Below are 13,271 nucleotides of genomic sequence, written 5' to 3' on the forward strand. Positions count from 1 at the left end.
CCAATCACAGCTAATCACAACAAAAGAACCAGAATTAATTGATTTCATTCAGTAAAGTGCTTGCATTTAATATTAGAAATAATTGCTATATGCAAACAAAATGTGTTAAAAAAACAAAAAAAAACTGATCACGTCCCCAGAGTAGTACAATGTTACTATGGTAACTTTATATAGCTCTGGTCAAAATATATTCGTACTGTCATCAGTCAGTGTCCCTGATCACCGCCACACCCATTCTATGATGACGCTGTACTGCACTGGTGACAGTATATGTTAAAAAAAAAAAAAAAGAAGAAAATGTATTTCTTAATTTTCCAAAATGAGAATTTTAAAAAACTCGCCGTGCATCTTACTAAATACCTTGGACTGTCTACATTCCAAAAAAGGGGTCATTTTGAGGATATCTGTACTGTACTGATATTTTTGGCCTCAAGAAATGAGACAGGCTCTCCTATCTATATCTATATCTGTATCTATATATTATAAAAAAGAGGGTAATGAGGAGAGGTCCCTTGGATAATGAAGAACCACCATTACACTAGATGAGCATATCTTGTTTTTAAAACTCTTTGTGAATGTTTTTAATCCTTTGATAATAAATCCTTTACCTGGGATACTACACTTAGCTGGCGCTTGCTTCCTTTCTTCTCCTTCCTTCTCTTTTCTCCCTATTAGTCTTCTCAGAGCTGGTCACAACTCTGAGGATAACAGGTGGTCCCGAACCCCCTTCCCCCTTAATTCTCCTACAAAGGATTGAAACTATTGGACTTGTTACTACCTGCTTATATCCGGGGTATATAGTGAGACATATATAGGCTAGCTGGACATTATAATCTCTGTGCGCCAGAATTGTTCTCTAAATTTGTGGAATATTTAGTCTATAGATTATACTTTGAGTAGTATGAGAGTGCATCCATGTTAGATTTGTTTTTTTTTTTTTGTTTTTTTTTTTTTTTTTACACCGGATAAAGCCAATTGAAATAACAGAGCTATAAGGAGTAAAGTGGCATTATATCGTCTAATCTGTCCCTGAAGACAGCATTCCGCCGAAACACGTAGTGCAGGGCTTGTCTGTCAGCCGAGATCTCTTATGCCCCGTACAAACGGTCGGACTTTGTTCGGACATCCCGACAACAAAATCCTAGGATTTTTTCCGACGGATGTTGGCTCAAACATGTCTTGCATACACACGGTCACACAAAGTTGACGGAAAATCCGATCGTTCTAAACGCGGTAACGTAAAACACGTACGTCGGGACTATAAACGGGGCAGTGGCCAATAGCTTTCATCTCTTTATTTATTCTGAGCATGCGTGGCACTTTGTCCGTCGGATTTGTGTACACACGATCGGAATTTCCGACAACAGATTTTGTTGTCGGAAAATTTTATATCCTGCTCTCAAACTTTCAAAATCCGATGGAAAATTTGTGATGGAGCCTACACGCGGTCGGAATTTCCGACAACAAGGTCCTATCACACATTTTCTGTCGGAAAATCCGACCGTGTGTACTGGGCATTAGAGTTACATTTGAGATTTTTAGTGTCACATACCCAATTGATTCATGTCAGTACACATTTCTATGTTTTTATGTGGTTTTACTAATAAATGGCTTTATGAGATGAGTATTTTTTCACCCATATTTGTTTACAACGGAGTCATACTGAGATGTTCTCTTGGAAAGATATGCAATTGTGGAGTATTGATTGAGAGCTGACCCATTGATTAGAAGGTCATATTTCTGGTCAGTCATGCTGTGGAGGTTTACACCTTGGCATAAACACCCACTGAGAAGGTTTTCGTGATATTGAAGATGAGAACATGGGACACTGAATAACACACTTTGATTTTGGCTCATTTGGATTAATTGATCATTGGATCGCATTTGTTGTTTTTGATATAATATATTGCATGTTATTGATTCATTATCGAACACAGAAGAGTTTTTACCTTGATGCATAGAATGCATGAAGGTGAAAAACCACCTTCTTTTTCAACCAATTTAATACCTGGGCAACTGCTCCAATATGGGAAAGACGCCTTTTTGCGCATGCCCTTCAAGGGCAAACTTCTTTGGCAAGTCAATAGTAAAGGTTTTGCGAGCTACCAAATCAAAGTTCCCCTATCTTATAATAATGGCAGCTGCTAGCGCTAATCACGTCCCATACTAACGTGTAAGAATCACAGATATATTAATAAATCATGTGCTGTGCTATCCCCTTAAAGCGGAGTTCCACACAATTTCCAAAGTTCATCTTATTAACATGCTGGTATCATATATATTAACAAATGGAAATAGTAGTTTTTTTTTTTTTTTTTTTTTGGCCAAAGGGTTACCTTTTTAGCCTTTTATTGTTGTGCCGTTTCCTGTCTAAGCCACCCGTGGGTATCGCCATTGTCTCCTGGGAGCTAAAAATCAGTATTCCCAGCAAATAAATCAAAAATATATACACTGTGCTAACAGTACTGTGAAACTAAATAATATATAAAACTATAACATAATAGCTATAAAGCGATAATAGTGCAATACATAAAAATTATAATAAAACATGCAATATTGCAAATGATTATAATAAAGTGACAATGTGCATTCACGTGATATTTATCTGTATGCTTTAAAACCAAAAGTCCATAGGATCATTAAAAGCAATTGATCCAAAATATTAAAAATAAGTGAAAGCGCTTTAATGTGCTGTGCAAAGTTCAAAAAAAAATGACAGTCTATAAGTGCTCCAAAAAAATCCATGCGATTCGGTAAATGCTGTGAAAATAATCCAATAGCAAAGTGCTGTATTCTCACTCAGGTTCTCCTGCCTAGGTATTGGACGCTCACCTTAGAGCGTGTGACCTTGGTCCCCATTTATGCCTCAGTATGTCAACAGAAAAAGGAGGACTTCATGGTGCAGTATATTAAAACAATTTATTGAAACGCAGTAAAAGATCCCACACGGGGTACTTGCATTAGCCAGGCGCGTCAATGCGCCTCTCTATATAAATCGTGATTGAGTGGGAGAATTCAGCCGATAATGGGATGGTGTGCTGATCGTTCCCGGCAGATCATCTGCCAAACATTCTGTCCTGTCCCCTTCCCCTTTATATTCCCAGGAGTCAGTGTGGCTAGCTGCTGCTAATTATCACGATCTTCCGAAACCGGAAGTGACGCGATGACGCCAGCACGTCTTGGAGGCATTTCTTACACCTCCATTCATCTGAGTGCTTTTGTTTATCTTCGTTGCCATCACAACGTGGCAGTCACTTCCGAAGATGACGCTCGTTGTGATGGCAACGTCGGAAACTTATGGCGCTGCTCACAGTACATAGTGCACATTCACGGGAACGGGCGGTGCATGCTGGTAGCTCAGCATCACCGTATCCCGGAAATGTCTGCTTGTGAGCTTCACATGCCCAAAGGCAAGATGACAACTGCCAAGAACATATTATATAAGTTCGTTTTTTTAATAAGAAATCTGACATCGGGGGTTATATTGGAAAAAACAAGTGACTGGTACATTTACATTATATGAACTTCAGAATTGATAAAAAAAAAAAAAGATTTGACATTGGAACTCCGCTTTAATCTGCTGAACCTGCAGCAAAAACCTAAAAAATTCAACGTACAACATCATATAGCGTGAATATACACACATTTCATAAAATATAAATATTGATGCCAAAGTGACCCATAAACTGCTCAAGTGCATATAAGTCCGTTATGCTCTGACCACCCAGGATCAATTTTCAGTGTCCTTAATACAGCAATAATAAACGTGACTTGATAGGTGACTGTGAATATAGCAATCTGCACCAGTGATTACAATCGGGTGATCCCCAAGGTAATGGCCGCTCACCTCAGAGCGTGTGACCTCGCAATTAAGTTTGGTCAATACACGCTTTTGAAACATCAAAAACGGGTTCCAGGTCAGGTTGCAAGGTCCAAACACTGCTCAAAGATGTAGCCTCCTCACATATAAATATCAAAAAGAAGATACCGTTTTTAAAAGATTTTATTTACTGCAAACAAAGCCCTATTATAGGGTACTCACATGGGTCTGGTGCGTTATTGCACCTCTCTATAGCATGTCTTAATGGCGCCAAGCCGTGGATGAGATCGTGTGCTCCTACTCCATAAGGTAGACCAGCTGTCTCCTGCCCCATCCAGTCCCCTCCCTGTGTCGATACAAGAGAAATATGGTATCTTCATCAGGGCGATTTATTTATTCTTTGGCAAGTCCCTTAATGAATTCGTTAAGGCAGCTACTGATGAGAGATGTTTCAGACTCCTATTCAAAATCACACTTTACGCTTGCGTTACATATGTCCTACTGTTCTTTTCTCATTTATGTGCCCTTCCTAGATGTAATTGCCATACTGCTGGTCTTTGCAGTCGTAGCAAAATTTCCCTCTCTAAGCTCACCAGAGCTGCTGAAAAACCTTAATGTCAGTAGGTTGTTGTCGCTTATGAGGTGATGGGGGGGGGGGGGGGGTCTATGACGCTAACTCTCATTTAAAAATGTCTAAAAAATCTTCACCTAAAAATCATCACCTTTTACTGAAAATGTACAATTACTCTTAATTGCTGTCCTCTACTATTCTCTCCTAGTTCTGCTAAGTTTCTACTGGTGTTTGTCACCTTTTTCCTACGCAGGACTTCAGGGCTTACCAACACCTACATAAAACTTCTGTCCTTAAAAGGCAATAAAAACCTTCCTATCTGCAATTTGTGCTTTTACACCAGCATAAGATGTATATTTTATCTTGTAGCTTCATTGTGTTATATGTTGCCTTGTATGCACAGTTTATGGTAGAGTAAATCTTCACATTCCATGTCAGCAGTTTGTGTTGAAAACATGAGGCATGTGGCATGGCTTTGTACAGATCAATGCATGAGCTCTGTTTGCAGTCTAAGAACTGACATTTTCTGTTCAGAAACAACATATCCCACTATGCCCAAGTCTTGGTCTAGTGTTTTTGCAGGTGAGAGCTTAACATTGGTTAGATCAAAAGCAGAGACAAGCAGGCAGAGCAATAAAGGCAAGAGATGTGTTTCATCATGCACTGGACTTTGTGTGGCCAAAACAGGTAGTTTCCTGTCCCTTTAGCATATAAGGGGCAAGCTAGGTGAATGAATACATGGACATAGGGAACTGATCAACCATGACACTGCAAATTGCAGCCACAGCATGTGGGCCCATCATTGCAAGGCAAATAAATGACACAGGGACTATAACTACATTAATGCTTGGTTAAATCAACAAAAACATTTGAAAATGTATAATGCCATACTGCATTACACAAATAGACCTTGGTATGATTGTTTTCACAATCGAGCTTACATGAGGTGCCCCTGACACAGCTATTTATTCTATAGTTGGATATCTAGAAGTCGACCCCTGTCTTCTTCTCAGTAGGCCAGACCAGCTGTCATAGGGCCCTCTATTCCATCCTGCTTCTTAGTCACTAGCTTTAACAGCGTGGTTGTTGAAGCTCAGTTTTGTAGAAAGCAATGCAGAGTATCCCAGGAATATAAGAGAGAGTGCCCTGTGTTGCATTCCCAAAACATGGAATTTAAGACAAGTCAAAATTCCTTTTAACTTAATCTGAAAGAAGATAAAGGACACCCATGGTTGTGTCCTCAAAAACGTGGCAGTTTCTAAAAACTTGAAGGTACAAGACTTTAACGCAGAGTCTATGAATACTCAGCCAGTATCTTGTACCGTACTCCAAGATAATGGGTTTACAGGCAAGTCAAAATTATTATTTTTTTTTTTTGATGTACAAGTAAATACCGTATCCTGGAGTACAGTACAGAGCACCAGTCCCTTCTGTCTTTCCTGTGATCTCTCTGTTGCTAGCTAACAAAACTGGATGCTCATGGAGTGGGCAGGGTTATACAGGGGCAGACCCAATTAAGTTTTTGCCAGTGTCCAATCACCTGAATGTAGTGGCATATAAACCATAGACTATGAATCGATTGCAGCATCCTGTACTATACTGCAAGATATGGAATTTACAGGTATGTCAATTTCTTTTTGTGTGTGTGTGTGAATTGAATTTCCCAAACATGGTTACTTTGAGTTGGTAGGCAGCTTTAGTAGTGTTATAATATTTCTTGAGCGATTACATGGGTGGAGGAGCGGAAGAGAAGGTGTCGAGATTTGATCGCTGTGAAAAAGCGCTCGCACTATCAACAAACGCATTGTTTTTTTATTTTGGAAGGTGACGGTGGTGGCAGTATCAGTTGCTGGTCTTTTCATTTAGGACAATGCTCAATAATTTGGAGTCTGCGCCCCCCTTAGGAGTTAGTGGTGTTCTGTCTGTGTCTGCCCCTACTACTTCATGTCGTAGAGGAGCGATCCCTTCCACTAAAAAGAATGTATTTTCTCTGCATCCTTTCAAGGGTGACCAGTTTAGATCTAGATGAGATCTAGATTAGTTCTTAATTTTTGACATCTGAAGCTGCTCTGTTATCTTTTAAGAAGAGAAAATATTACCCAGTTACTAATGTTTCCTTTACTGATCACTAATATTTTCTTTTTTGCCCACAGAGAAACTTCTCAATGTCTGTTAACAGTACTGCTGTGCTGCGCCTCATGGGAGGGGCACTGGTGGTGGAGGAGGGACAGTAGTAGGGGTTCCTAGAGGTCGCAGTTCTTCTAGAGTCGAGGTAAGTAGGGAGGTAAAAGTTCTGGGTTGTTTTTTTTTTCCTGTGTACATAGACATTCCAATATTTCTCTGCTTAAATTTGTTTTTTTTGACTTGGGTGAAGCAGAGTTTAGATATGACAGGATCATCCATCTCAGTAATGCATAACCTTTTGAAACAAAATTTTGATCAAAAACTTTATTGTACTGTAGAAGGGGTTTTCTATTCACCTAAAATAAAATCAGTAGTTCAAATTACTTCATTACCAGGATATATCAGTATAATTGTATTACCTTGCTACTCCTGTATAGACCACAGCAGGTACCGAAAGTCCAGCTAGTATGTGCAGTATCTCACAAAAGTGAGTACATCTTTACATTTTGTTAATATTTTATTTTTTAATGTGACAACACTGAAGAAATAATACTTTGCTACAATGTAAAGTAGTGAGTGTACAGCTTGTATAAGAGTGTAAATTTGCTGTCCCCTCAAAATAACTCAACACACAGCCATTAACTAAACCGCTGGCAAGAAAAGTGAGTACACCCCTAAGTGAAAATGTCCAAATTGGGCCCAAACTGTCAATATTTTGTGTGGCCACCATTATTTTCCAGCACTTCATTATTTAACTCTCTTGGGCATGGAGTTCACCAGAGCTTCACAGGTTGCCACTCTAGTCTCTTCCTTCCTCCATGAGGACATCATGGAGATTGTGGATGTTTGAGACCTTGCGCTCCTCCACCTTCCGTTTGTGGATGCCCCACAGATGCTCAATAGGGTTTAGGTCTGGAAAAATGCTTGCCAGTCCAACACCTTTACCCTCAGCTTCTTTAGCAAGGCAGTGGTCGTCTTGGAGGTGTGTTGGGGGTCGTTAATGTTTGAATACTGCCCTGCGGCCCAGTCTCCGAAGGGAGGGGATCATGCTCTGCTTCATTATGTCACAGTACATGTTGGAATTCATGGTTCCCTCAATGAACTGTAGCTCCCCAGTGCCGGCAGCACTCTTGCAGCCCCAGACCATGACACTCCCACCGCCATGCTTGACTATAAGCAAGACACACTTGAGTTTGTACACCACAGCTGGTTGCAGCCACACACATGATTGACACCTTCTGAACCAAATAAGTTTATATTGATCTCATCAGACCACAGGACATGGTTCCAGTAATCCATGTCCTTAGTTTTCTTGTCTTCAGCAAACTGCGGGCTTTCGTGTGCATCATCTTTAGAAGAGGCTTCTTTCTGGGGCGACAGCCATGCAGACCAGTTTGATGCAGTGTGCGATGTATGGTCTGAGCACTGACAGGCTGACCCCCACCCCTTCAGCCTCTGCAGCAATGCTGGCAGATAACCTCTGGATATGACGCTGAGCACGTGCTCTCAACTTCTTTGGTCTACCATGGCGAGGCCTGTTCTGAGTGGAACCTGTCCTGTTAAACCTCTGTATGGTCTTGACCACGTGCTGCAGGTCAGTTTCAGTGTCTTGGCAATCTTCCTATAGCCGGAGGCCATCTTTATGTAGAGCAACGATTCTTTTTTTCAGATACTCAGAGTTCATTGCCATGAGATGCCATGTTGAACTTCCAGTGACCAGTAATGAGAGAACCCCAATTTAACACACCTGCTCCCCATTCACACCTGAGACCTTGTAAAACTTATAAGTCACATGACACTAGGGAGGAAAAATGGCTAATTGGCAATTTGGACATTTTCACTTAAGGGGTTTTGTTGCCAGCGGTTTAGACATTAATGGTTGTTTGAGTTTATTTTGAGGGGACAGCAAATTACACTGTTATACAAGCTGTACACTCACTACTTTACATTTACAAAGTGTAATTTCTTCAGTGTTGTCACATGAAAAGATATAATAAAATATTTACAAAAATGTGAGGGGTGTACTCACTTTTGTGAGATACAGTATGTGATGGGATTTGTTGCAAACCTTAAACTCGTATTAACTCAGATTATCTTGAAATCTTAAATCGCTATACATAGATTTTCCCTGCAGATCGTATTAACTACCTGCAACTTCTGCTCTTCTGCAGCAGAGGAAATGCCTGATTCTGAATCTGAGATTGTTGGGGGAGATGATATTGCTCCTGAGGAGGTTACAAGCCATTATTTCCAATTTTAGACCATTTCAGCTCTTATTGACGTGTACCACTTTGAAACTAGTAAATCGGTGATCTGTTGAATGCTGCCACCTGTCTGGGATCCTTAAAGAACATGTAAACTCAACATTTCATATCCCTGACATGTGCCAGCCGTACCATGTACTTGTATGAAAAGTATCCTTTTCTTTGTTTTGCTTCCTTTGTGTAAAATCCCTGGTGTCCCCCAATCCTAAGAAAGCACAAAATATCCCATAAACATTTGGAGATTCTCTCCAAATGTTGGCTTTAATTGTTGAGCTGTAGACAGGTGTGCAAAACAGTTGCTACTAATGCATTTCTGAGGTAGGTTGCCTCTTTGGGTTTTCACTTAAAGGTAAATGTACTCATCTGCCCCAGCAGGATAACTCCAATTGACCCCCCCCCCCCCCCCCTTATCGTTCCAGCTGTTGCGTGTCTTCTAAATCAACTGGTTATTCCCCTAGATTCTATGGTGAAAGATTTTAGGGGTTCTACATCCCATTTTCACAGACCCAATTTGGATTTTAAGGTCCAAAAATGTCTTCATTTAGGTTCAAAATTAATTTATTGCTTGACCAATGTCCAGTGTTCTAAGAATCAGCTCCTGTGTCCTTTAAATTTGTGTTTGAGTGCAGCAGAGTAGGCTCCCAGCAAAGTTTCTGCAGCGGCCAATCAGGACACCTGGTAGTGTCATATAAACTATGGTCTACAAATCTACTCCAGTGTACTGTACTGATATGGCATTTACAGGAAGAGTCAAAATTCCTCTTTTGTACTTACCTTTAAATCCATTTCTTAAAGTTCATTGCGGGACCCTACCCAATAATCTTGAGCCTGGTATTACTTTTCAACAAAACTGAGGCATACTGGGAGGGGTTATAACAGCCTAGTGTCCAATCCTTTCGTAGGCGTTGTAATAACCCAATTGTCTCTAATCCTGGGTCTCTTAGTGTTAACCCAGAGGATGAAAAACTATGCTGCTATATATGCGTGTTCATACTCACAAAGCCACTAAGCATTGTTTTGTGTAGAGTGAAAAATACCTGGTTGATCCTGCCTTCAACTGTACCTCCAATCTTCTGTGTCCCCAGTACAGCTACATATTGTGTATACCAGCTGATGTCCTCTACAGAGCATGCTCAATTTCAGTTCCCTTCTAAGTTCTTCATTTCTCTTTTTGCCTCATCTGTGCAGCTCACATGACCATAGTCACACATGGGCATATACACAGTGGTAAATGACATTCCCCTCCCTCCTTCTCCATGTCTTCCTATTGCTAAACACTATAGGGGTGGGATATAGTAATGCTGATTGATTACATTCACTAGAAACTCACAAAAACACTTAGTTTTAATATAAATCGGTGTTTGAAAAATAAAACTACCCCCATATGAATTCACAAATACACATTTGATCAGTAAAGATTTATAGGGAGCTGTACAACGGTTATTTGACGTTTTGTAATTTGCTCTTCTGAAACGGTTTTCATTTTAGTCATGTGACTGGCACAGCACCAATCAGGGCTGGCCCGATACTCACATTGTAGAGAGCATACACCAGCACAGTAATAGAAGCCCCTCCCAAAGATCTTTCTCTGCAGATGCCAAAGGAACAGGGATAGATTATGTGACCACACAACAGTGTTGCAGGAATAAGATACCTAGAGGATTAAAAAAAAAAAAAAAAAGCAAAATACAGTGGCATGATATATGATTTATGGGACTGAATTATGGCAATTAACACTTCTGTTTAGTATCACTTTAATGAACTCCAAGAAATAGATCTTACGGTAAGTATGAAAATCCAATTTTTTGGCATATAGTTTATGTTCATCTCCTTAATTTAAAGGCAGAGGAAGAGGGGAAGGTGGTTTCTACCAAAGAAGTTTTGATGAAGTTGAGAGTGGGTTTGGCCGAGGAGCCCGAGAGATGCATCGGTCACAAAGTTGGGAAGAAAGGTAAGATAACTTGCATCAAAGGAAAAGAAAGACCAACTCCATGCTGAAATATTATAGCACTCTGTTTCACATGTTTACTTTATAATCTGTTACCAAGTTATGACATGAGGATAAGCAAGTTTCTTTCTTGTCTATTGACTGACACAGTAAGTCACCTTTTGGGTTATACTGCCACCTACAGGAGAATTAGATGAAAAAAATGTAGGCCAGCCCAGGATAACTCTGCCTGCTACCAGCACGCTACAGTTTTGTGCTAGTGTTCTAGAAGAATAGACTTCTTTTATTCAGCTCTGCTGTGTAAAAGACCAACCAGCATTTTTCAGTCTGGTATTTCAAATGCTACGTCCAGTTCCCTCTGAACTGGATGTTGTAGGGCTGGTCTGATACAGGCACTCTGTTCTGCCAAGTGTACTTTCCAGATTCTATTATAGTAAAAACTAGCTGCCGAGCACTTTCCATGTCCAGAGCTGCTTGCATTGCCTCGGCACGTGTCTGGTCTCTGAACCTTTCTTTGTGAGTGGGCTGTTTGAGCACCAGTAGCTACCTCAAGTGCATAGATCTCTGAGCAAGTGCCCCATCCATCCATCCACCCACACACACTCCAAGGGTTAACTCCTTGTTCCAGGGGTAGAGGAATAAACTGTAATGCTGGACAGACTGATTTTGTTGACGCCAAGGGTGGCTTGGTGGGTCCAGAATCTGTCTGTGGGTAGAGGTGGGAGGAGGGTTCTTTCATCCCAAGTTTTGGAAGGTCTTCCAGAAGGATTTCGGCCCTTTGGGCACCTTGGCCTTCCAGGGGGCTTGCTCATCAGAGGAGTCTGAGCAACATCCTGAAGCTTTGGATGATTTTCTCGGCTTTGCACCACCAGACCCCACTACTGGAGGCTCCCCCATTCTGGATTAAGTCACCAGTGACATGTAGTATTGTGCAAAGGTTTTAGGCAGGTGTGAAGAAATACTGTAAAGTAAGAATGCTTTCAAAAATATTTGTGGTTTGTTTATTTTTTATCAATTTACAAAATGCAAATTGAGCAAACATTCTAATTAATATTTGGTGTGATTACCCTTTGGCTTCAAACCAACATGAATGCATACACTTACACACTTTGTACGCTTGCACAAAGTCCGGGATTTTTTTGGGATTAGAGTCGGGTGTATGATTAACCAATTATCCTAAGCAAGTGCCAATGATCATCAATTTCATATGTAGGTTAAAACAGTCATTAACTGAAATGGAAATCGCTGTGTTAAGAGGCTTAAAACTGAGCGAGGAAAAGCCAAACTCTGTTATTAAGGTAAGGTTGTGGAAGGTAGTTTCATGTTACAGGTCATACACCATGGCAAGACTGAACACAGCAACAAGACACAAGGTAGTTGTACTGCATCAGCATAGTGTCTCCCAGGGAAAGATTTCAAAGCAGTCTGGGGTTTCAAGATGTGCCGTTCAATCCCTTTGGCAGAAGCACAAAGAAACTGGCAATGTTGAGGCCAAGGAAACTTAATACAGCAGATAAGACACATCATGCTTCCCTTTGACATCAAAAGATGTCCAGCAGTGCCATCACCATAGGGACCCAGGTACACTCATCTACTAACGGAGAGGTCTGGACAGAAGTGGTCTTCATGAAAGAATTGCGCCCAAAAAAAAAATACCTCAGATGTGAAAACAAGGCTAAGTGACTCAACTATGCATGAAAACATAAGGACTGGGGTGCAGAAAAAAGGCTGCAAGTGTTTTGGACTGATGAATCAAAATTTTTGGCTGTAGTAGGAGGCAGTTTGTTCGCCGAATGACTGGGGAGCGGTAAAATATTAAGTGTCTGCAGGCAACAGTGAAACATAACGGAGGTTCTTTGCAAGTTTGAGGGGCTGCATTTCTGCCAATGGAGTTAGAGATTTGGTCAGCAGCAATAGTGTCCCTAGTGCTGAGAAATAGAGGCAGATCATGCCATACCATCACAGAGGTGTGTGATTTCTGCAGCAGGACAACAACCCCATACATATAGCCTATGTCATTAAGAACTATAGTCGGCTTAAAGAACGAGTTCCGGAATTGATGGTTTGGCCCCCACAGAGCCCTGATCTCAACATCAAGTCTGCTGGCATTACATGAAGAGAGGGAAGTAGTTGAGGTAACCTACATCCACAGAAGGTCTGTGGTTAGATGTTTGGAACAACCTGCCTGCCGAGTTCCCCTAAAATCTGCGTGCAGGTGTTCCTAAAAGGATTTATGTATTTTGGTAATTGATACAATTAACACTTCTATTTCTGAAAGCATTCTTAATTTACACCTTTTTTCACACTTGCCTACAACATGTGCACAGCAGTGTGCATCAACCATTAGGAAGGAACCAGAAGCCTCACTTTGGCAAATGAGGTAGATCGGATGCTGTTAAGGGCAGAACTTCACATTCTAGCCTTGTGTGCCATGAGTAGACAGTTAACAAGCAGACTTTATCAGCCAACAACATCTGGACCAGTCACATCCAGACAATTTCCCTCTGTTGTCTGCGTGTGACTTGGACTATGAGTCTTTCTAGA

General features: G+C 40.8%; 1 protein-coding gene across 1 annotated transcript in view; it reads left to right on the top strand.

Moving 5' to 3' along the window:
• GIGYF2 (GRB10 interacting GYF protein 2) overlaps nt 1-13,271 on the top strand; it is a 285,009-nt gene that overhangs the window by 89,856 nt on the left and 181,882 nt on the right. Inside the window, 4 exon segments of the mRNA XM_073625706.1 lie at nt 6,545-6,587; nt 6,590-6,657; nt 7,419-7,425; nt 10,622-10,730. Of these exon segments, the coding sequence (XP_073481807.1) occupies nt 6,545-6,587; nt 6,590-6,657; nt 7,419-7,425; nt 10,622-10,730 (227 nt within the window).

The sequence above is a fragment of the Aquarana catesbeiana genome, linkage group LG04 (assembly GCF_042186555.1).
Source record: "Aquarana catesbeiana isolate 2022-GZ linkage group LG04, ASM4218655v1, whole genome shotgun sequence".
In the NCBI taxonomy this organism is placed as follows: Eukaryota; Metazoa; Chordata; class Amphibia; order Anura; family Ranidae; genus Aquarana; species Aquarana catesbeiana.